Genomic DNA, 26519 nt, shown 5'->3' with positions numbered 1-26519 from the left:
CTATAATTTTCAACTTAGTATCTTGAAATTTCCATATAACATCTTGAAATTTGAAATTTGAAAATGAGAATCTTGAAATTTCACGAAAAAAATAATAAAACAAATGGCCCTAAAAGGCTTCCGTACATACTAATATTGACGCACTTTTCAACTAATGGCTTGCCTACTGCTCTGAGAACACAGATGATCGGACGTTACGGTATGTTTAGCTGTAGCTTGTTTGTGTTTTGTTTAACACCGCATGCCAATATGACGGCGATCTGTAAATATCGAGTCTGGACCAGACAAGCCAGTGATTGACATCATGAGCATCGATCTACGCAAATGGGATACGATGACATGCATCAACCAAGTCAGCGAGTCTGACCATCCGATCCCGTCAGTCGCCGAACATGGGTTGCTCAAGACCAGTTGTAACCCTGATCTTCACGGCTAACAGCATTCGTCACGATTCGCCCCTTTCCGTAACCTGCCTGAAGACTCGTCCCCCTATCGATGAATGTTATGTGCGAAAATACGACAAACCAATCAGAATGCGCGTATGATTTCAAGTTCTTCGTCAAAGAATCCCTCAGAAATAATTTTTGATTTACATATGTCTTGCATCTAAAAATATCCTAAAGACACAGTTAAATGTGTTCAATCATACTATATAATTCCGAATGTCCCGATGTGCTTTAAAATTGCATCTGAAATATATATGATATATGGGGAAATATATGTAAACCATTACAAAACGAGTTGACAATTGTTTTAGGTATGCCCGTTTGCGCTAAGACGGAACCCGGTCACAAAAATGATCACGAGAGGGGCACGAGTCGCTATTCGGCTTGTCCCGGAATAACACGAGTTGGTCGCGAATGGGCTAACAGATGTACTATCGATTGATAAAGGGGTAAGCGTTTTGCTGTCTCGTTCGCCTTGCATACTTACATGTGCATTCCTGGCGCAAACCCAACTGTCGTGCATGTTGACACATCAACGAGGTCTTTTCCAAGTATTCACTGAGAATCTGCTGTGGCCTCTCTTTCTTGGAATCCTTTGTTTTTATTGTACTTTTGATAGATTCTGTGTCATCAATGTCTACGAATTGGGTAAAAACGTCCTCACATCAGTCCCCAAACTCAATCCTGCCTCACGGACATCCTCTCCGAAAATGACAGAAAAGGGGATGCCCATTGTCAATTTAAACATCCTTAAAAGGGCTTATCGAATAACATATTGAGCCCTTTACGCGCATATTTACATATTTACTTGTTAGTGCTCGGCTTGACATGAGAGAAATAGTTTTGAGGGTCTTAACTAGTGGGTGTAATTATCAAATAATAAAGAAGGACGATGACGTCGAAACATGACTAATATCTGTGTAAAGGAATAAAACAGACATGAGTACAACCCACAGTTCCTCCGTGTATCGGTCTATAACGTGAAGCCCCACATCACGTCCAAGAGTGGAGGTGTATTAGCCGTGAAGCCCCACGTCACGTCCAAGAGTGGAGGTGTATTGACCGTGAAATCCCACGTCACGTCCAAGAGTGGAGGTGTATTGACCGTGAAATCCCACGTCACGTCCAAGAGTGGAGGTGTATTGGCCGTGAAATCCCACGTCACGTCCAAGAGTGGAGGTGTATTGGCCGTGAAGCCCCATGTCACGTCCAAGAGTGGAGGTGTAATGGCCGTGAAATCCCACGTCACGTCCAAGAGTGGAGGTGTATTGACCGTGAAATCCCACGTCACGTCCAAGAGTGGAGGTGTATTGACCGTGAAATCCCACGTCACGTCCAAGAGTGGAGGTGTATTGGCCGTGAAATCCCACATCACGTCCAAGAGTGGAGGTGTATTGGCCGTGAAGCCCCACGTCACGTCCAAGAGTGGAGGTGTATTGACCGTTAAGCCCCACGTCACGTCCAAGACTAGAGGGGTTTTGACCGATACACCGAGGACGGGGAGGTTACGACTCTTACAAGTCACATTTATTTAGCATTTAATTTGCAATGATTTACCTATGTGTAGTCATGACAACTGGGTACAAGAATTAGGTATTGATTAATGACCGACGCGCATCCGGCATCCATTGAGTCGTGAAAAGTAGAAACTGATTTTTTCTCAATGTCTCTCAAACTACAACGCACACTTTCATCAAATATAACAATATATATGTACACACACGCTGAAAGTGTTTCTGACTAAAAGACTCATTAAGAAAGCTGCATGTTTTAGCTTTTCTTTCCCCAAACACACGTATTATCACAAGGCATAGCAGTTTTCGAGGTAGCTTTGAATGCACAAAAACAGTTGTTATCGTCACTGATTCACATCAACAATCTGCTACATGCACCAGTGTTGGTGATATTCATCACATCAAACATGTTCCGTCACAGCTTGCGCTTTCCGTACATGCAAAACGACGCTTTCACAGAATGTCACAGCTCAGCTCATTCCCAAAACCTTTTCACATATATTGTTACATGATCCACGCAAGTAATTACACTGAAAGGTCCCCTGCTACTGTGCGGCATACATGTATGCGCCTTTACTTTTGTTTCTCCGTTAGGCCTCGTCTCATGTAAAACTTCATCATGTTGAACAACGCAATCCACGCCTTCTCCAGCTCGGGGCTCCAGCGGTCATCCAGGTTGGTTCTCAGTGCATATATAAACTGTTCGCCCATCATCTGAAATGTACAACGCCAACGTAAACACGTCGAAGAAGAAAATACAACCATATCAAGGATCAAGCTCTATATCCCATGAAAACATTCAAAAGTAAGAACATATTACAAGTTATATCAAATGTAAGAAATGCGACGACCACCTCTCATGACCAGTACACAACTACTACTGCTTCTGTTGTTGCAACCACTGCTACTACAACGTTTACTTCTACTACGACTACAATGTTTACTACTACTACTACTACTACTACTACTACTATTACTACTACTACTACGTGTACTTCTACTACTACTACTACTACTTCTACTGCTACAACGTTTACTACTACTACTACTACAACAACGTTTACTTCTACTACTACTACTAACTTCTACTGCTACAACGTTTACTTCTCCTTCTACTACTACTACTACTACTACTACTACTACTACTACTACTACAACAACGTTTACTTCTACAACCACTACAGCTACTTCTACTGCTACAACGTTTACTTCTACTGCTAAGACTACTACTACCACAACGTTTACTTCTACTACTACAACGTTTACTTCTACTGCTAAGACTACTACTACCACAACGTTTACTTCTACTACTACAACGTTTACTTCTACTGCTACGACTACTACCTCCACAACGTTTACTTCTACTACAACTGCTACGTTTACTTCTACTACAACGTTTACTTCTCCTACTGCTACGACTACTACCACCACAACGTTTACTTCTATTACTACTACTACTACTACTTCTACTGCTACAATGTTTACTTCTCCTCTTCCTCCTTCGACTACTACTACCACGACTTCAACTTCTACTACTGCTAATACTATTACAACTACTACTACTATCACAACTACTACCACTACCACGACTTCGACTACTACTACTACTACTACTACTACTACTACAACCACGACTTCGACGCGACCACGACTTCTGCTGCTAGTACTACTACGGACACTACTGCTTTTCTCATTAGGTTTTCAATTTGAAATTTCATGTTTTAACAACTTTTTTTTTTTTTTAAATATCCCAAAACCTAGAAACATTAACGTCACGTTAGACGAAACACCACTCCGTCCTGAAAGGTTAAATCATAAATACTTTTACGACCGGTGATCATTGATACATAATGATGAAGGCTTGTGTGTATCAGTTTACAGCAAGCCGCATGACCTCTGAGTCTCCGTGATGCCCATTAATGTAACTTACTCCGATGGAAGCAGGCTGATAGGGTAATCGACTGGTATATGTATTTTGTAACCTCTATGGCTTTAGAGCGACGGTGTGTCTGGAATCGTCGACCAGCTGAGACCGCGTCTGTTATTTAACACGGAACTCTGACACGTGTTTATGGTTTGGAACAGCATTGTGAATTGTTCACTAAATCAATACTCTGTGGCTTCACGAAACATTATAACGTAGAAGCAGGTCTAACTGTTCGCGTCCCCGATGATCATCCGAGCCGATCGCGTTGTGTTATGAATACATAAACAAATAGATACTAATGCACGTGAAACAAAGTATACAAAACCATAGGTATTTACTTAGTAAAACGGGATCCTCGTGGGAAATAAGTACATGCATCCCCGGTATGTCGTTAGTAGCGATCAAACAGGTCCGCACAGTGGTTACGTAGTCTACATATCAGAGACGGCTTACATGGGATTTGTGTGGTTTCAGTGCGGTATGGAGTAAGTAAAAATCTGAAAACCGAGGTATCCAATACCTGGCCGAACAAAGTCATCTTGGTACAGAAACAATTTATTTTCTGCAACAGTGCTTTTAAATGCATTACATCTAGTTAGACCGTTTTCACAAGCCAGTGTTAATATCAGATGAGTGAGAAGGGTTTTACGCCGCTTTTAGCAATATTCCAGCAATATCACGGCGGGGAACACCAGAAATGGGCTTCACACATTGTACCCATGTGGGGATTCGAACCTGGGTCTTCGGCGTGACGAGCGAACGCTTTAACCACTAGGCTAACCCACAGACCCCAGTGTTAATTTATAACCACACTAAGCCTATGATAATGCGAGTATACTACTCAAAAGAAGTTAAAGAACACTCGATTTTGTTCATAGGAATTTTGTTGATGTCATGCCATGAGATCATTAACTATACTATTAGTCATATGAAAAAATCGGGTGTTCTTTCACTTCTTTTGAGTAGTATATATAATCTTGATCAGGCCGATGGAAACAAGTAACTTAATCTGACAGAACCTTTCATTGGTCCTATAATCTTTTAGCTTGACTCATACATGTTCTTTCCTCTTTATACTGGAGGGGGGCGGTCGGGTAGCCTAGTGGTTAAAGCGTTCGTTCGTCACGCCGAAGATCCGGATTCGATTCCCGACATGGGTACAATGTGTGAAGCCCATTTCTGGTGTCCCCCGCCGTGATATTGCTGGAATATTGCTAAAAGCGGCGTAAAACCATACTCACTCACTCACTTTATACTGGAGCTCCTTAAAATCTACAAGCTCCATCCATTCTTGCTGGTCTGTTTCCTAGCGGATTGTGGTAGCCTAGTGGTTAATGCGTTCGCTCGTCACGCCGAAGACCCGGGTTCGATTCCCGACATGCGTACAATGTGTGAAGCCCATTTCTGGTGCCCCCCGCCGTGATATTGCTGGAATATTGCTGAAAGCGGCCTAAAACCATACTAACTAACTCACTCACTCACCACTAACGGATTGTGAATTTCTGGTCTGAGGACATGTGGCCAGAAGCTTAACGTAAGCTTCAGGGCCATCGATGATCTGATATGGCCCAATTATGTTCTGTTTTCCAATTCCCTTCCACTTATTTACCGACCCGTGAAGATCCGGGGAAGAATAGGTCTTCAGCAACCCACGCTTGCCGTAAAAGGCGACTATGCTTGTCGTAAAAGGCGACTAACGGGATCGGGTGGTCAGACTTGGTAGATGCATGTCATCGATCCCAATTGCGTGGATGATGCTCATGATATTAATCACAGGATTGTCTGGACCAGACTCGATTATTTACAGACCGCCGTCATATAGCTGGAATATTACTAAGTGCGGCGCAAAACAACAAACCAAACCAACCACTTATTTATCTACCCGAATAAGTAATAAATAAGACCAGCGAAACCGCCTCATCTGTTTCATATTTAGATATTTGCATAAAGAATCAGAGATACAAAAACTATCCACAGAATGTATGACTAGGGGGATGACCGTAGGTCAACTTTCCCTTTTGGTTAAGCAATAATTACAATCGAATATGCCCTTTCTACGAAAATTTCTAAGAGCGCCACACGAACCTTGCTCAAAAGTTCTTCGATCAGGGTTACTGGATTTAAGGCTCCTCCTCCTCCTCCTCCTCCTCCTCCTCCTCCCACTCCCACTTCTACTACTACTACTACTACATAACCCATGCTTGACGTTAAAGGTAACTATGCTTGCCGTAAAAGGCCACTAACGGGATCGGGTGGTCAGACCCGCTGACGTGGTTGATGCATGTCATCGATCCCAATTGCGTGGATTGATGATCATGATATCAATCACTGGATTGTCTGGTCCAGACCCGATTATGTACAGACAACCGTCATATAATTGGAATATTGCTGAGTGCGACGTTAAACAACCAACCAACCAACCAACTACTACTACTACTACTACTGCTACTACTACTACTACTACTACTGCTACTACTACTAGGGGCGTGGGGTAGCCTAGTGGTTTAAGCGTTCGCTCGTCGCGCCTAAGACCCGGGTTCGATTCCCCACATTGCTATGCGTGAAGCTCATTATTGGTGTCCTCCGCTAGACATTGCTGGAATATTGCTAAACGCGACGCAAAACCATACTCACAATTACCCATAACAACTATTATCATTCCACACCCTCATCAGAGCTATACGTGTATGTGGTGAATTTATTTATTATTTTTTATGAGAAGTTATTGTAGTATAGCATTGGACTCACGTCTATATACTCTGGCTTGATATTGTAGTTTAAATGTCTCCGGCCGAGTTCCCCCATAAGTCCCTCCACTTTGGAAGGACTGTCGATCCTGTTCAGGCACTTGTCCACCGTCATCATCACTCGCAGCGCATGCGCACGCAAGATGGCACTTTGTTCCATGTCTGTCGTGGATAGACCGCGGAATGGAAGGAAAGCATCTTGAACATCCGGGTGTGTCTCGAATAACCTGAAAAAAACCAGGAAGAGCCATGAGGTATCTCTATCATACTCACTAAGGTTGCCAATTGACCCGAATGATTAAATTCAAATTGTATCAGAGGCGGTGCTATCGATAGGGCAAGACATGCTTACCCTAGTGTCAACACTAGATTTTCTGTGACCCATTCATATAATCATCGCTGCCATTTTGCCCAATGGAATTTGTTTCGGTGGATAATCGAGACTGGTTGACATTTTATAGAGGGGCGGTCGGGTAGCCTAGTGGTTAAAGCTTTCGCTCGTCACGCCGGAGACCCGGGTTCGATTCCCGACATGGGTACTAAGTGTAAAACCCATTTCTGGTGTCGCCCGCCGTGATATTGCTGGAATATTGCTGAAAGCGGCGTAAAACCAAACTCACTCACTCGACGCTTTAAGAGACGCTAGGTACTAAATCAAACTGGCCTTCTAGCGTTGATGCGTACAAAGATACATCCAGTTTGTGTAAATTGAAAAAGATAAGAATCTTTCCCCAGATGATGCACATTAAGAACTTAACGTGCATCGATCAATTTCAGTTATGATACCAACTGCAGGCAAGTGCCATTCAGAACACATTTGGAATTCATTGGTATTGATTATTGTCGTCATCAAGCGGAAATTATGGTATTCATGGAATTATTTAACTGTAATTGTTCATATCAATAAAATGTAGAAACTGTTAATTGCCATCATTTAATCCGATTTTCATAAATACTGAGTGGTATTTGTGCGATGTTGCACACCATAATTACCAGGTCACACACCGATCTCATTACCTAGTGACGGCTTTATGAGGTTAGGCAAATACTATCACCTAAACGTAAAATTGCTTTACGACATATAATTCTCCAAAAGGAAATCTGTAGCAGATATTTTCTTTTGTGAGTATCACGAAGTGATTGAAGGATATGTGTATGATGAATATATTGATCAATAAAAACCCTCGCTTTGAGCAATATTCCAGCACCGTCACGGCAGGGGACACCAGAAATGAGCTTCACACATTGAATTGTACCCATAGGGGGAACAGAACCCGGACCTTCGGCTGACGAGCAAACGCTTTACCCACTGGCCCCGCCGAAACAGATTTCACCGGGTGTAAAAGACAAAATTGTGGGGAACATGATATGAACGGATCATTGGAAATAGTGACAACACCGGGTGTTCGCAAAAGGGCAAACATGTCCTGCTCTACCTGAAGCGACCGCCTCCGTGGTCTAGTGGTAGAGCGTCCGCCCGGGGAGCGGAAGGTCCGGGTTTCAATCCCCGGCCGCGTCATACCAAAAGACGTTAAAAGATGGTACTTGTTGTTACCCTGTCTGGCGCTCGCCATTATGGGGCTAAAACAAGGACTGCTCGGCTCGGAGTCAGTATACTGTGTCTGAGTGGGGTTTCCATATTAAACTGCGGCATGGTATCTCAGTGAGCTAGCACTATAAATCGGCATCACACACACACGTACACCTCGCTATTTAAGTGCAATAATCTTAGACGCGACGTTAAACCCCATTCACCTCACCTCACCTCCACCTGAAGCCATCACCCCCGACATAATTTACTTTAACAGATATGCAGTATTTCCGTGTGCAGTTCATTCAGAGTTTAGGTCTTTGACCAATAAGTTTGAATTTCAAAGTCACCATAAAACCAAGTTTCATCAATAAGCGGCATGGATGTCATCTGACACAGAATATATTCGTTCAGGATTAAAACCCCTGCGGTCTGTTTTAGCTTCAACAATAATTATATAAGAAGCACAGATGAATTTGAAGTTATGCCTACACTAAATGTGGTTCAGCAAAATAATGCTGTTGGGTATTTAAAGAGTGGTGAGTCACAGTCGACGTTTCGACGTGCCTGATGGCTGATTATAATTGATTATGCTGCTAACCACGGGTTTCTCTTTCCGAGACCCAATTATTTACAGGCTGCTGTTACATCGAATATATCAACGTATAGCGACAAAATAGCTTTACAACATTGTATAAATCGACATAAAGCAACACCCGCTCTAATTATTATTATCATCATCATCATCATCATTATTATTATTATTATTATTATTATTATATACAGATTTTTTTTAAATGCAGCTCAGAGTCCTTCCCTCCTCTACACGCAGTCCAGACAGCGTGATTATTATAATTATTATGTACAGACTTTTAAAAAATGCAACACAGTCAGGCTGGTTTGTCTCATCATGAGCTCAGGGCCCTTTCCCCCTCTACAGGCAGCCCAGACAGCGCTGCCTAGTCGAAACCACTCGGAACTTTCCGGAGAATGTGCATTGCCCTGATTGTCAGAAGGGCTGTATTCCTGAGAGCAAATCCGGGTACTCTGCCAATGTCAGTCAACAGATTGGGAGGTACCAAACCTAAAGCACCGAGAACAATGGAAAGTCGGACAACTTGGTTCTTGGGATGCAAGCGTGATATTTTGAAAGCGAGGTCCGCAATAATTATTTTTTTTCCATTTGTGTCAAAAGGGACAGAAAATTCAATGATATAAATGATTTCATTGGCTTTTAAAAAAATAAGATCAGGTTTGTTGGCCTGGATACGTCTGAGGCTGTCTAAGGGCCTATTCCAAAGAATTTTATATTTATCATTTTCCATGACGCCCTCTACATATTCTGGGTTGTGTCAAAACCACAGTAATAAAGAGATGGGAGGTACTGAACAGTAATAAAGTATCGAATAAGTTGGTACTTGGGATGCAAGCGTGACATTTCGAAAGCGAGGGCTGTATATTTGGCATGTTTTCCGTGAATCCTGTCAAAAGGGACAGAGAACTCGATGACATAAATGATTTCATTGGATTTATCAAAAAGGACAAGATCAGGTTTGTTGGCTTGGATACGTCTGAGGCTGTCTACGGGCCGATTTCAAAGATTTTTGTATTTGTCATATTCCATGACGCCCCCTACATATTCTGGGTTGTGTCAGGGATGAACCTCTTGAGTTAAACCCACAAGCATGGCAAAGACGGTAAAAAAGAATATAATAATAATTATTTTTATGTGATTAGGAGCCGCTGTGGGAATCCACTTGTGTTTCACATCAACTAACAGAATGTACTTGCTGCTACCAAGGTCACAGACACACAATACCTTCGACCCGTGAAGATTCCGGAGTAGAATAGGTCTTCAGCAACCCATGATTGCCGTAAAAGGTGACTATGCTTGTCGTAAAAGGCGACTAACGGGATCAGGTGGTCGCTGACTTGGTTGATGCATGTCATCGATCCCAATTGCGTGGATCGATGCTTATGATATCAATCACTGGATTGTCTGGTCCAAACTCGATTATTTACAGACCGCCGCCATATACAGTAAACTACGGTTATAACGAACACGCTTAAAACGAACTGACGGATATAACGAACTTACTTTTGGTCCCGACTATTTGCTGTAGTTATGCTGTATATATGCTTATAACGAACTACGGTTATAACGAACTAAAATTAGTAGTCCCTTTGAGTTCGTTATAACCGTACTTTACTGTAGCTGGAATATTGCTGAGTGCGGCGTTAAACAACAAACCAACCAACCAACCACAATATCTTCACTTACACCATCAGTAACATCATTTTTGGATTTGCAAGCACCTGTGTGTCTTTGGGCCAACAGTCGGAGCAGAACGTACCAAAATCTGACATGAATTTAACGAACGGAACAACTGTTGCTTCTCCACGTTGCAATGGACCTTATGTGTATATTCCATACAACATTGAAAGACATTTCTCATAACCAAATCGATAAATAAATCTGAAATATGTCGATATCGAGAAAGATTTCACTATTTTCCAGTGGCTTTTGTAGCTACAGTATAGATTATTGTCCCCCTTAACCCGTTGAATATACGTGTCGATATCTGATTCTGAAAAGTACATTTTGTGCATTTTCTGTTGCTATGTATGTTGAACACTGTGATTTTCGCATTTGAATAAATATAGAAAACAAACATGACATTTTAGACTGTCTATCGTCATCGATACCTATTTACAGACCCGTGAAGATCCGGGGTAGAATAGGTCTTCAGCAACCCATGCTTGCCGAAAAAGGTGACTATGCTTATCGTGAGTGGCGACTAACGGGATCGGGTGGTCAGACTCGCTGACTTGGTTGATGTGTGTTTTCTTAATCCCGAAAATCCGGAAATGGTTTTAATTAGATTTATTAATCCTTCTTTCCTGTCACTGCTCATTTCTAAACTGCTTTTCTGCAAGTGATTTAGTGCGTAACTAGGTATGTGTGGAGGGTGGTTGGTTGATGGTTGGTTGGTTGGTTACAGAGTGAGTGAGTGAGTCACCGTTGGGACACGAGCAACACATATCTACGGTGGCCCATAAGGGACATGGAGTCTGTTTTTCCATATTTTGATATTTCACTTACATGTATCGTAACCTTTTGCAAATTATCAGGATTTGTCTTACAAATATGTGATAAATCATGTGTAAAGAAGATATTGAATCGCTGAAAAACGAAACGAAAATGTCAAAAACTAAAATGAAATTGTCAAAAACACAAAACGAAAATGTCAAAAACTAAAATGAAAATTCAGAAAACTATTTCCACCGCGGTGATAATATTTACACCGCGGGGGAAATAGTTTTCTGTGTATTCTTTTTAATTTTTGACATTTTCGTTTTGTGTTTTTGACATTTTCATTTTAGCTTTTGACCTTTTCGTTTTGGTTTTTGACATTTCCATTTTAGTTTTTGACATTTTCACTTCACATTTCAGCGACTCAAAAGCTACTTAAAAGTACATTTTCTATGTTTTCGGATGTTTTTATACATGATTTATCACATATTTGTATGGCAGATTGTGTTAATTTGCAAAAGGTTAAGATAAAAGTAAGTTAAACATCAAAATATTGAAAAAACAGACTCAAAGTCCCTTATGGGCCACCGTACATATCATATATTGAATTCATTTTGGAATCAATATGTGGTTTTCGTCGTGAAGAGCGAACACTGTAGCATCTGGGTTGTTCAACCTCCAGCTAGCAGCAACCAACGTTCTGCCACGTCTCTCGATTTCAACGCCCAAGAAAAAGTGACATTTGACACGAAAATCACAATTGAAAATTAGTCAGGGATGCTTTTGAACAATTTTGTTTACCACTTGGTCGTGTATTCCTTTGATTAAATGTCGGCTTTGATCATGATCAGGTTTTAGCTCTGATGTGAAAGACATTTTGATTATATTAGAATGAGAGGCTTAACAAATAAACAATTCTTTTTTCAGTGTAATCGTTTGTTCATTTTGACACACGATCTGCAATACGACAAGCGGTACCTCCGTATACTTCAAAGGTTTTTTTCCTTTCATCAAAGTAGAAGTGGGTTGGTTTTAAAAGATAGCTAATTCTAAAATATGTTTTATACATTAATGTTTTTGTGTTATGTCCTTTGATCGTGTCAACTTATCTAAAACACGAATAAAACGTTCTACTTAGGCGTCCAAGGGAATTGTAATGCTTTGCACATACTTACACACAATCATGCTGATATCAGTTTACAATAACATCAACAACAACAATAATACTAACAATATTAATGTTTGCTGTTTAACGCAGAACTCAGGAATAGCCTATTCTAATGACGGCGGTTTGTACATAATCAAGTCTGGACGAGACAAGCCAGTGATTGACATCATGAGCATCGACCACGCAATTGGGATACGATGACATGCATCAACCAAGTCAGCGAGCCTCACGACCCGATCCATTTGGTCGCCTTTTTCCACAAGCATAGGTTGATGGAGACATATACTCTTACTCCTACTCAGAAACAAAATATAATAAAATTTTAAAAATATGATAATAATTGTATTTTTTGCAATTTTGCACACATTTTTTTGTCTGATGATCCTCTTGGGAAGCTTGTCTAGACTCATGATGAAAAGAAGGCATTCCACAATTTCCTTAAACGAGCCAAGGATGTTAACCATAATATCATTGTTAATGTTGATTTTGTTGATGGTTCTATACTGCTGGACCGTACAGAAATGTTTGTTTGTTTGTTGTTTTACGCCGCACTCAGCAATATTCCAGCTACATGACGGCGGTCTGTAAATAATTGAGTCTGGACCAGACAATCCAGTGATTGATATCATGAGCATCGATCCACGAAATTGGGATCGATGACATGCTTCAACCAAGTCAGCGAGCCTGACCACCCAATCCCGTTAGTCGCCTCTTTCGACAAGGATAGTCGCCTTTTACGACAAGCATGGGTTGCTGAAGACCTATTCTACCCCGGAATCTTCACGGGTCGTACAGAAATGAGTGTCAACCAAGCGAAGTGCCATCAGCTCAGACTCAGCTTTTAATGGAGAGGCTATCTGAACGACCACTGCATCGAGTTTGTGTGTTCAGAAGATCAGCAACCCTGCCTTGCAGAGACCTTCGCTTGGATGAAGTTGTCTGGCCTGAAAGGTGAAACAAAAGGCTTTCTGTTTCCTGCTCAGGACCAGTCACTTCCCACTCGAAACCGTCAGTGTGTCATTTTACATTTATATGTAAATATGAAATGTAGATTATGTAATGAATTTAATGAGACTGTCCAACACATTGTGACTGGATGCCCAGCGTTGCCACAAACACAGTATCTTAAGCGACATGATGGAGTGGCTAGATGTTTTTGTTACCGTCTTCGACATGCTTTTGGTTTTGACACAGAGGTCCATCCATGGTACGACCCAGAATATGTAGGGGGCGTCATGGAAAATGATAAATACAAAGTTCTTTGGAATAGGCCCGTATACAGCCTCAGACCTATCCAGGCCAACAGCCCTGATCTTGTCCTCTTTGATAAATCCAATGAAATCATTTATATCAGTGAATTTTCTGTCACCTTTTGACACTAATGTGTTTGACAAGATTCAGGAAAAACATGACAAGTATGCAGACCTCGCTTTCGAAATGTCACGCTTGCATCCCAAGTACCAAGTTGTCCGACCGACTCCCCATTGTTCTCGGTGCCATAGGTTTGGAACCTCCCAATCTGTTGACTGACATTGGGAGAGTGCCCGGGTTTGCTACCAGGAATTCAGCTCTTCTGACAATCTGGGCAATGCAGATGGCTGCAGTGTTGGGGAGTCTTCACATTCTCCGAAAAGTTCTGGGTGGGTTTGACTTTGAAGCGCGTCCTGGGAGAAGTCCCATTCGCTGTCTGGGCTGCGTGTAGAGGAGGCAAGGACCCTGAGCTGATGATGAGACAAACCAGTCTGACTGTGCCAGAGTCACCCAAACCCTCTTTGCAGCATTTATTTTAATATGTATTTAATAATAATAATAATAAAAATAATAATAATAACACTTGACGTCGATTTTTACAATATTGAAAAGCTATTTTGTCGTTATACGTCGATATATTCGATGTATGTAACAGCAGCCTGTAAATAATTGGATCTGGGAAACAGAAACCCGTGGTTAGCAGCATATTCAACGGTAATCAGCCATTCTAACCAACAAATCCCAACCAACCTTTTCGACAAGCATAAATATCGGATCCGGATCACCCACGTGGAATCAGCGAAAAGAATTAAAAACAATTCTTACATCATTGTTATATTTGTTTTGAATTTTCCGAAATTATTGACAGCACTATTCCCCAATAGCAGTGTTGTTTCAATAAGAATGAATTCGAATTTTGAAAATGTTGTCACTTTGGGAACAGAACACGTGTTATCAACGTGAAGCGCGAACGCTTACCCACAGGCCTACCTAGCTACCCATCCCCAAGTACCTGTTGTAAGGACATCCGTTGTCTATTCTACGTTGTGGTGATCGATCGCCATTTTATCGTAATCGTAGCACCTACACGCAAGAATAATAAATTTTATTGGATGTGGTTCCCAAACCCTTACCTTGACAAAACCTAACCTGAGTGAAACGATTGCCTAGAGTCATAACCACCAAAAGATGTGACAACGCATGTTGTTTCTGATTGTAATGAGAACATGTATGGAACACCTGCAGGGCATTCTCTGTCCCAAAGACACCGCCGCAGCAAGGATGAAAAGAAAGGGCACAGACAAAAAGAAGATTTGAAGATTTGTTGCACTTCCTTCACGAACCACTGGGGCTGCACAATGTAAGAACAAGACTATAACCTGCGTCGTTAACTTAACACTCTAAGACGAAAATCACTTTCCCTAGTACCGTTGGAGAAGCTCATGGTCTCAATTCCACTACTTGCGGATGCCAATACTCACGATACGGCTACAAATTGAGATTACAACATTAAAATCATCATTGGATGCTGTCGAAGCATATGCCCGAAAATAGACCAGTAACAAAGATGAATCCTGTTAATGTCTTTCTCTTTAGATCCGTGAAGATCCGGGGAGGAATTGGTCTTCAGCAACCCATGCTTGCCGTAAAAGGCGACTATGCTTGTCGTAAAAGGCGACTAACGGGATCGGGTGGTCAGGCTTGCTGACTTGGTTGATGCATGTCATCGATCCCAATTGCGTGGATCGATGCTCATGATGTCAATCACTGGATTGTCTGGTCCAGACTCGATTATTTACTCGAGTGTGGCGTTAAACAACAAACAAACAAACAATTATTTACTCGTGCCTCAAATAATGACGACACTTGTTATATATACACTAACCCCAAGCTCAGTACAGACGTATATTCCCTGTACTATAGCGGATTTCTTGTTTGCTTCGATGAAACCCCTTCTCACACACAGGCCATAAGCAGCAAATAGTCTGTGACACTTGTGACAACGTAGACACCTTATCTCAGTATAAGTACGGATGAGAAATATCAAATAGAACTAGGATAAAATAATAAAATAGGAGTCTTTCAAAAGACACAAGGCTTCATACATTGTTCAAATTAATATAGTATAATAATTATTCTTGATTTGATTTAAACATATTTATTCACAAGGAGTGAACGGGATTGGGGGACAAGTTCTTCCAACTTAGAATGCCCTCTCCCTGGTATTTACAAAAAAATCACAATTTCAAATTCAATATACCTGCATAAAACACTATAGATGATATATATATATATATATATATATAGAGAGAGAGAGAGAGAGAGAGAGAGAGAGAGAGAGAGAGATTGTTGAATGAACAGTTCTTTACACAAATCTTTTAGTTGTACATATATGATATACTGCCTTAAATATAGCTTCATTTTCTGTAGCAACGTGATGTATTATGTATGTATTCTTTAACAGAAATGTCCTTACAATGATAGAGATTTCGATGTTTTCAGTTCGTTTTTACATTAAGCGAAAAATATTTGATGGAAAAGGTCACTATGGTGCTTAAGCTTCCAAACTGACATTTCCTTCTGTAGTCAATGTCTGCGGCAATGTGACAGTTAACGACTTTAAGGAGTTATTGGAAGTATTGTAGATATCACGACTTCTAGAATTCCAAATTATGGATATTTGAGACAAGTCGTTTTGATGGTAACAAGATCGGCACAAAGAAACGGACAAGGAACAGTCAAGTCAAGCCAATTAAGTTTTCACAAGATAACATAGATTTGGCGGGTCTGGTCAATGACTTGTTATGGAAACACACGCAGACAGATCAACGTCTGTATTGATTCGTGCCTTCAAGATCGAAAGGATGGTGGTAAATACAGGAGATTCAGAAAATGACCCATAACTTGTGTGTTTTACAATGGCAATGCAATAACCATGATGTGTTTTCGAACTTTTCGGGCTTTACTGAGTATCCGATGCTCGGAATTACATTAAAATTCGAAGGCTTTACCCAATAAAATCCGATAACCTCACCAACGTGAATGAATGCCGTGGCTCCTCTCCAAAAATAACAAACCGTGGGCTTAATTAAGCTCCGTGTCTTGTGAAAAATGTTGGTTCAGTCTAGCAATATACCAATCACATGCAACTGAATTAACTGATATTTGTTGGGTTCGAGAGTTCACGATATGATGTATGTGCCCCCGACAGTTTGTTTTCCTGTTAACGGTAAATGTATGGATGGGCGCTAAACATGTTTCTAACTGTAATGGTTTGAGCTGGGAGGTCATTACTACTTCCCGGAAGCACCTTGATCAAAGGTACATGGATAGCATTTACCCCTAGTCCAACAGTTTACTGGATCACCGCATGGTGTACGTGTGCTTGGTGAAGTTTGTTTTGTTTGTTTGTTCTTTTACGTCGCACTCAGCACTTTTCCAGCTATAAGACGACGGTCTGTAAATAATCAAGTCTGGACCAGGCAATCCAGAAATTGAAATTATGAGCATCAATCCACGCAATTGGGATGCGATTACATACATAAACCAAGGAAGCGAGTCTGACAACCCGATTCCGTTTGTCGTTTCTTACGACAACCATAATCGCCTTTTACGGCAAGCATGGGTTCCTGAAGACCTATTCTAATCCGGATCTTCACGGGTAATTAAGAGGACAAGAATCAGGCTAACTGGCACACAAAGGCTGGTTCTGTAATTCAAAACACTGATTCTGCTGACAAATTCAAATGTTAAGATGTTTATCAATTCAGCAACAGCAATGTTTCAGTTGGAGTGAGTTCGGTTTCACGCCAGTTTTACCATTATTCCATGTCACGACGAGGGCCGCAAAAAATGGGCTTCACACATTAAACCCTTTAAGGGAATCGAACCGGGGATTCCGGCGTGACGAATGAACGTTTTAGCCTCTAGGCTAACCTCCGGCCTTTCTCAGTTGGACATACATGTAGCTGACAAATTTCAGTGTCAGGACCGTCATGGAGACTAGTACTTTGAACCAAGGGCTGTAGCAATCAGCGACGCGACGTTAAACCCAATTTCACCTCATCTCACCTGCTAAAAGCGGCGTAAACCCAATTAAATACAAAACCCATTTTCATAATAATATCGATTTAGTCTAAATATATAACCTTTTCATCTCAAAATTGTATAATTCTATGATCTTATAAATGTCCAGGGTTATCTGTCTTCTCAAACCCTACAAACAGTTATTTTTTTGTTTTCTGTGCTGCATAAATGCATTGTGAAGGACAGTCTGGTACATTCATACCATTTCCGTGGAGCTTCCGGGTTAGAATAGGTCTTCAGCAACCCACGCTTGTCGTAAAAAGGCGAGTAACGAGATCGGGTGTTGAGGCTCGCTGAATTGCTTGACGCATGTCATCGTATCCAAATTGCGTAGATCGATGCTCATGATGACCACCCAATACCCTTTGGGATCCACAGGCTAGAGTGCATGTAGGTTTACGCGATTAAGGGAATATCGCGCTAAGTTATTGACAGCAATTATCACTGGTACTGTGGAGTTGACCCGTGAAGATCCGGGGTAGAATAGGTCTTCAGCAACCCATGCTTGCCATAAATGGCCACTATGCTTGTCGTAGAGGCGACTAACGGGATCAGGTGGTCAGGCTCGCTGACTTGGTTGATGCATGTCATCGTATCCCAATTGCGTGGATCGATGCTCATGATGTCAATCACTGGACCGTCTGGTCCAAACTCCGAATATTTCCAGACCGTCGTAATTTAAATTGAATATTCCTCAGTGCGGCGTTAAAGAACAAACAAACAAACAAACATATGTACATACATGCCAGCTGTAAAGTAAAGTATTGAATTATTGATCCATCCTGAAACAGCAGGCGATCAATGTATTGGTCACGTAAATAACGTGCCAAAAGTTGCAGCAGGTGTGGATCAACACGTTGTCCGTGGCGAGGATGGAGTGGCTGTCCGCTCCTGGCAAGACTCTTGTCTCAAAACGATGACAAATCACTGGTCAATTTCCGATACTTGAACGGTCAACAAACCCGACATGACATTTGCGACGTGGACAGATTGGCTACATAATCTGGACAATCGCCTCATTCGGCCCCTGAAGATGGTCAAGTTATATTTGAGAAGGCAGATGTTCACATCAATTAATTTGATTAATTGATCTAAATGGACTGTTTCAATTTATCAGCGTGATTTTGTTCAGTGACTTGGTCATTTGAGCGACATGAATTAGTTAACTTTGAAATTCAATAATTCGGATATATCACGGTGTGTCATCTTGTGGGTGGAAATCCCAGCGACTGAAGCGGTTAGCAGCAACCTCTTTGGTGAAACCCAAGAACACCAAGATCAATATCGTAGAGATTCTCGAATTCAAACCCGTGATCAGCGGATCCTGGTATGATTAAGGGCATCAGCAAAGCCCATATGACCATAAAGACACCATTACTGTAACCTAGTCCACAACATTCAGCAATGAAACTGGAATTGGGCTGCACACTAAAGTGGCAATCACTAGATTACATTCTCAACCAAAGTGAGTGAGTGAGTGAGTTGGGGTTAACGCCGCTTTTAACAGTATTCCAGTTAAATCACGGCGTGTCAGCTTAATGTGGGAGGAAAGCCCGAAGGGATGCAGTTCTCAGACGTTTACCACTTCGGTGAAACCCACGAGCACGGGTATGGTGCTGACAAACCTAAAACCATAATCGGGGCGAACCGGGATTCGAACCCACAATCATAGGTTTCTGGCGTGCCCAAGGGATGCAACTCTGCACAGCGAATCGCGGCGCCGTAGACGACTAGCAGTTTAGATACGTCACAATGTTCTCGTCTGGAACAGTTATTATATAGGACATGACGTAACGGTCAGAGGGGCGAGAGGGGCTGAACGTCCGTTGAGGAAAACTTCGGACCACTATGTCAAAATAGCGTCAGTGCTACGTGTAATTGTTAACTTCACTTCCTACAATTAGTTTTCTTTCCCAAAATGTAAGTCTAGATTATCTCTCTCACATTACATGACTCTTTACTGGTGTTTTTCACCATCACAGTGCTATATGTGGTCTCACATCTGCCCATGTTCTTCGTGGACGACAGATTTACTTGAGGGAGAAATAACGCTTCCGCCCCGAGGATAGCCTTTCAAAGCAATGTAAAAAAGACATCCATCATAGGCGTTGGCAAACAGAAACATCTCTTATATGACAACGTGCACAGTTTCTAAAAAGTGAATACAGTAAACTACGGTTATAACGAACACGCCTATAACGAACTAACGGATATAACGAACTAACTTTTAAGTCCCGACTTTATGCTGTAGTTATGCTGTACATATGCTTATAACGAATTACGGTTATAACGAACTAAAATTAGTAGTCCCTTTGAGTTCGTTATAACCGTAGTTTACTGTAGAAACTTTGCAGAACTTAACAGAAACTTTGCAGAACTTAACAGAAACTTTTCAGAACGTTGCAGAAACTTTGCAGAACTTTAAAGAAACTCTGCAGAACTTTGCAGAACTGCGTTTGTGGGTTCCAACCCCCTACTCATCCCCAATTGTATCCATGGTTTGTCAGCATCAAACCCAAACTCGTGGGTTTTGCCAAAATGCTAAACACATCCGACCTGCGTCACTTCAAAACAAACGCATAACCATGCAATAACCATTTCTTGTTCGTTTTAGAGATATCAACCATTAAACATGGGTGTATACTTGTTTTTGCACGGCTGTGTATCAAGACTTTTCAGTTTAATATGGGAGGAAGCTCAAAGCGACGCAGCGTGGCAACGCTTGTGGTTCAAAACAGTGAACAGGGTGAATCTGAGAATCGAATTTATGACCATCTGTTTTTTTGTCAGGAAAAGAGACGCAACTAGACGGATGTATACTGTAACTTAAAAACTCTTGAAGAAAGGGCAAACCGATTGGTTTAAGAAAATATAATGTTTTTATCCTCAAGGATGTTTGGTGCAAACAGGTAAGTACTTCAATGACCTTTCTAAGGCTGTTTTTTTATGAAATGACCATGACACAAATACATTTATTCAACCCTTGTAAGTTACATCAATTTTAATTTTCAAGGTTTTGAGACGACCCCTGGTAACTTAACACGACCGGTTCGTATAAACAGAGAAGTCTCACATAGGGAAAGGTCAAGTCAATTAATTGTTCACATGATAACACAGAATTGATGTGGATGGACAATGGCTTGTAATGGCAACACACGCAGACGGCCTAACAGGTGTATCGATTTGTGCGTTTGCGATCAAAAGGATTGGAGGTAAATGCGACATTGATATTAACGTTTGTTCAAGGTAATGGTCCTGCAAAAAGATATAACTATTTACTGCATTTTTGCGGGCAAATGGACGGATAAACTTATGATGTTTACAGTTCATGGTCACACCTATCTCTCATTGAATACACGTTTTACATACGTTTTAATCTACAACATAATAGAACAATTGGTACCTGTTGGTAAATTTGTCATACTGACTCAACCCACTCAAAGACATTCAAAATACCAACAATGACTTATTATTGTGTCGTTAAATCAAGGTCTAAAGCATTATATTTAAGCAGCGTCAACTACGACACAGGTAATCATCAAATTGATAGGATCCTAAACAGCAAATAGGAGATGGTTTGGTTCATTGAGTTATGGTTTCAAACTGATCTATCAGGCAAGGCAAGTCACAGGGTGCGATCTGGCGATTGACATTTAAGTCCCCTATTTAGAAAAGTATGACGTACTGGGAACCTATTTTCCCTGTCGCAAAGTCCGCAGGAATTCTCCATCACCAAGATTGAAATAAAGCTATTGGCATTGTCGGTTACAAAGTGTAGTTTCTGGAATATTTCACAGTACATATGTATGTGTGGATATACACACGATAAAAGCCCACCCAGGGGGTGTGTTTTCAGGACACTCGGGAGCTGGACGTTTGGCTGTACCCAATGTCTATGCTCCAATGTTGTGTTGTCTCTGGTGGCGTAACGACCGCCTCCGTTGTCTAATGGAGAGACCCGTGAAAATTCCGGGGTAGAATAGGTCTTCAGCAACCCATGATTGTCGTAAATGGCGACTAACGGGATCGGGTGGTCAGACTTGCTGACTTGGTTGATGCATGGCATCGATCCCAATTGCGTGGATCGATGCTCATGATATAAATCACTGGATTGTCTGGTCCAGACTCGATTATTTACAGACCGCCGTCATACAGCTGGAATATTGCCGAATGCGGCGTTAAACAACAACAACAAAAATGAATGTCTACTGGAGGGCAGAAGGTTCGGGGTTCGATCCCCGGCCGCGTCATATCAAAAGACGTTAAAAGATGGTACTTGTTGTTACCCTGCCTGGTGCTCGGCATTTAGGGGCTAAAACAAGGACTGGTCGGCTCGGAGTCAGTCTGAGTGGGGTATTCATGTTAAACTGCGGCATGGTATCTCAGTGGGCTTGCACTATAAAATTGGCATTAGTCCGGACTAGCACAAGCAGCCACACACACACGTGCATACAAGTGCAATAATCTTGGACGCGACGTTAAACTCCATGTCACCTCACCTTACCATGTGGCGTGGTAACCACCTTTAAACGTTGCCTCGCTCATATAGTGTGCGTTTTTTGCTTCCACTTCACTTGATCTCCATCAAAAAGTATATCGCAGGCAATTTATCTCCTTTATTTGTGATATTATCTCCTAATTTCATTTCGTGGGTCTCACTGATCAATTTATGCATGCGCATCTGTTCATCGTTTATGTAATAAAGAAGAGGATATCACCATCAGTGCTGTTGATGAATCACACTAATGCACACTTTCCGTTTATAAATATCGATTACCTTTCCATGCGATACCGATATCACAATACTTAAAGAGATCATCAAAGCTCGTATCCTAACTATCATATTTCCAAAGCATGACTGTGTAATCAAATATGGATGACAAAAACCAGGGCTGTCACAGCTCTTGTTTGATTTGATTTTTTTGGACAGGAAGTTCAATTGTTACAAGTGATGTTATTGCATTATGATCTATTAACAGCTAGATGACAACAAGAGACTTAGGGAACTTGGGATCGAGAGGGTAAAGACACTGAACGAGTTGCGTCCCTTAGCTACCAGGATCCGCTGATCGTATTATTTTCCAAGCATTAATTTCATGTAAATCATCACATCCGAGAATAACCAGTCTCGGTTATCCGCCGAAATCGACTTCATTGGGCGTAAAAGTCGAAAGGAGAGGTGAAAATTATAAACTATGGATCACTGAAAAATCAGTGTTGACACCAGGTGTTCGCTACAAATGGTAAGTATGCCATGTCTACCGGTAGCACCTGCCACAATTTGCATAAAAATAAGTGGTTTTTTTAACCCGCATCACACTGGGATTTCATTTCGTAATAAGCTGACACGCCAAGCAGCTGAGAATCTGCTATCAGACCCGTGAAGATTCCGGGGTAGAATAGGTCTTCAGCAACCCATACTTGCCGTAAAAAGTGACTATGCTTGTCGTAAAAGGCGACTAACGGGATCGGGTGGTCAGGCTCGTAGATGCATGTCATCGATCCCAATTGCGTGGATCGATGCTCATGATATTAATCACTGGATTGTCCTGTCCAGACTCGATTATTTACAGACCGCCGTGATATAGCTGGAATATTGCTGAGTGCGGCCTTAAACAACAAACCAAGCTAAACATCATCAAAGATTTCTTAAACACTTACAATGTCCACTGACGTATTGGTACATACAAATATTGAAATATACTAATACATGCTGAATGGATGCTTGACTACGGCAATTAATGTACCATTGATGCCTGTGGGGTAATTTGCCCGACCTGCAGATACATTGTACTCGGGCGGCGGGTAATGATTATTTTGAAACCTGGAGACTATCTATTCAGTTTTTCTCCTGCAAACTGCCTTGACGTTATGTGGCGTTCCATGTGTTCAACATCATCAACACGTCAAACGCCCCATTACCCAATCATCTTATCCCCTATCACAATCAACCAATAAACGTCTGAAAAAATTACGTTTACTTTTAATCTGTAAGATCTTTTAAAACTGAGTTGCTATTCTTGCATGGAGGTTTTTGTGGAACAAGTCATGTCGGTGCATTCTCGGGCGAAATAACCCATTAGCCAAGCTGCAGCAAACCACCATACAACGAAGATCGTCGAAATAACGAGAAGACCTACCCATCTGATTATATTGATGAAAATCGATGTCACTTTATCAACTATCTTTCGCAAATGATCAGTCAGCTTTGCCTTGGCATTCCCGGGGGAGTGGGGGTGAAAAGGGTGGGGATCAGAGGGTGCAGGCGGAATGTATATAAGAGAGTGAGTGAGTATGGTTTTACGCCGCTTTCAACAATATTCCAGCAATATCACGGCGGGGGGACACCAGAAATGGTCTTCACTCAACGTACCCATGTCGGGAATCGAAAGGCGTGATGAGCGAACGCTTTAACCACGAGGCTACCCGACCGCCCTGGAATGTATAATAAAATATAAACGCCATATCCACTCTGGGTCAAGTGGTTTAAGGTATTAAGTTGTTGAATAGCTGACTCGGGCCAACGAAGTCCTATCTGAAGACGTAATTCGCCATACTGAGTTACGTCCCTTAGCGGTACCAGGATCCGATGACAGAGGAGTCAAATCCCAGATTCTCTCGATTATCTAGTTTTTTTATTCTGGAGATCCATTTTAATATGACACGTCGTGATGCAAATAATATTTCGTCCTTCGCATCGTAACCCAACCTGATTGACATTCACCTCGCCTACCTATGTCAATACGACTTCATCGAGTACAATTTAAAAGCCCTACTTTGTCACTTGGGCGTTATGGCTTCCAGTTCCGGTAATGCTGGCATTCCTACTTGACATTTCAAGGGGCACTTGGCTTCAGGAGACGTCCAGGCACAGTGGATGTAACAATAGGAAGATGTTAGTGAGAACTACACTACACCACATCTGGAATGTGTTTTTACGTTTTCCCGCTACAGGGGTTGTGCTTTGGGGAATGAGCCAAGGGCGTTGCTTCGGAAACCGTTTAGATATTTAATTATCTAAAATATATTTCACATTGAAATAAAAGTGGATTTTATTGAATTAACGGTATTATGTTGAATTAGCAGTTTAAGTTTAGGTCGATGGCCCTTTAAGCCAAGAATTGAAATCCCCGCTTTACAAAACTAAAGATCAGGTTTAGTTTTTAGCGTTCTGTTTTCTCAATGATTTAATTATCGACATCAAAGAGAGTTATCTAAAAATGCGTTCATCTCGGAGAAGAGGGATGCGATCAAACGTAATGGAAATATCTTATGGATGTACTGGTCTCCGTGGTCTAGTGGTAGAGCGTTCGCCCGGAGAGCGGAAGGTCCGGGGTTCGATCCCCGGCCGCGTCATACCAAAAGACGTTAAAAGATGGTACTTGTTGTTACCCTGTCTGGTGCTCGGCATTAAGGGGCTAAAGCAAGGACTGGTCGGCTCGGAGTCAGTATACTGTGTCTGAGTGGGATATTCATGTTAAACTGCGGCATGGTATCTCAGTGTGCTAGCACTATAAATCGGCATCAGTCCGGACTAGTACAAGCAGCAACACAAACAGACACACGTCGGTATATAAGTGCAATAATCTTGGACGCGACGTTAAACCCAATTTCACCTCACCGTATGGATGTACTCCACATACTTAACGACGCCCAGAATAATTCAGCCTCCAAATCAGATTTTGAGAGCGTCCTTGTTTTATATTCTAACATTTTATATTGTGAATGATGATCAAAAGAGTAAGCATAACATCAAATACTACAAGTAACAGCTGAATTGTGATCAAAATCATAACTGATTGAGTGGTGAATACTCTTAATGATATGATATGTTATACTAACGGGGAAAAAATAACTGTGCTTCATATTCAGTTAAATTAAAATAATCTTATTCTGAAATTTAAAAATACATTTTTCAATAAAAAATCATGAAGACATCTCCCCGACTTTCGGTCGCGATTCACATTTTGCACGTGCATGTTAGCGCATGGCGCACAATTTGGATATTTGCGTGTTTGTTAGAAACATGATTATCAGTGTAGTGGTTATTAGATGGGAACATCAAGCAATGATTGTTTAACTATCAAGTGCTCACAAAATCACGTTTGTTTAACTATAAATAAGGCTAAATGCTACGGCTTGATGAGAATCAACGTCTGCAATGTACGCACTGCAAACAGGAATACGAAGAAGCTAGACATTTTCATTTTAATAACATTGCTGTACTGCCATGACCGGCTGTTTCTCCAGACCTCTCCCCCAAAGAACATGTATGGGAGGAGATAGATCGACGCCTACGATAGGACCAGAACCAGTCGTCAATCATTTGGTGTCTTCAATGCGCCACCGCTGCCTCGCTTGTAACAACGCAAATGGTGGTCACAGCCGATATTTACATGGTTAATTGACGTGTTATCCACCCCTCTTTTAGGCTCTGTCTCTTGATACCCGGTATGGTATGGTACTGCTTTCTGGCTTCAGGCAACAATGACTGAGTGAGTGAGTTTGGTTAAACGCCGCTTTTGACAGTATTCCAGTTATATCACAGCGTGTCAGCTTGATGTGGGAGGAAAGCCCGCTGTGATGCAGGTCTCAGACGTTTACTACATCAGTGAAACCCATGAGCACGTGTATGGTGCTGACAAACCTAGAAACATAATCGGGGCGAACCGGGATTCGAACCCACAATCATAGGTTTCTGGCGTGCCCTAGGGACGCAACTCTACACAGCGAATCGCGGCGTCTTAGACGACTGGGCCACCCGTGCCCCTTCCAGGTATGGAGTTTGTCAATGAATTTGTTATGAAAAAACATT

The 26519-nt window shown here is 41.6% G+C and overlaps 1 protein-coding gene across 2 annotated transcripts in view; it reads right to left on the bottom strand.

Annotated features, from left to right (window-relative positions):
• Positions 1-26519, bottom strand: part of LOC139471716 (neuroglobin-like) — a 46959-nt gene that overhangs the window by 3219 nt on the left and 17221 nt on the right. The window contains exons 2-3 of one of the 2 annotated variants that reach the window (XR_011653861.1): positions 6636-6861; positions 934-2674 (exon numbers count right to left, since the gene is read on the bottom strand). Coding sequence is in view for 1 of the 2 variants with exons in the window: in XM_071254193.1 (XP_071110294.1) it covers positions 2534-2674; positions 6636-6861 (367 nt within the window). In the remaining variant the exon portion in view is untranslated. Of the gene's footprint in view, positions 1-115; positions 2675-6635; positions 6862-26519 lie in introns of those variants that run through there. The other variant, XM_071254193.1, reaches the window with a different exon arrangement.

The sequence above is a fragment of the Haliotis cracherodii genome, unplaced genomic scaffold (assembly GCF_022045235.1).
Source record: "Haliotis cracherodii isolate W230 unplaced genomic scaffold, xgHalCrac1.p SCAF_23, whole genome shotgun sequence".
Lineage (NCBI taxonomy): Eukaryota > Metazoa > Mollusca > Gastropoda > Lepetellida > Haliotidae > Haliotis > Haliotis cracherodii.
This window is presented reverse-complemented; position numbering and strand designations above follow the sequence as displayed.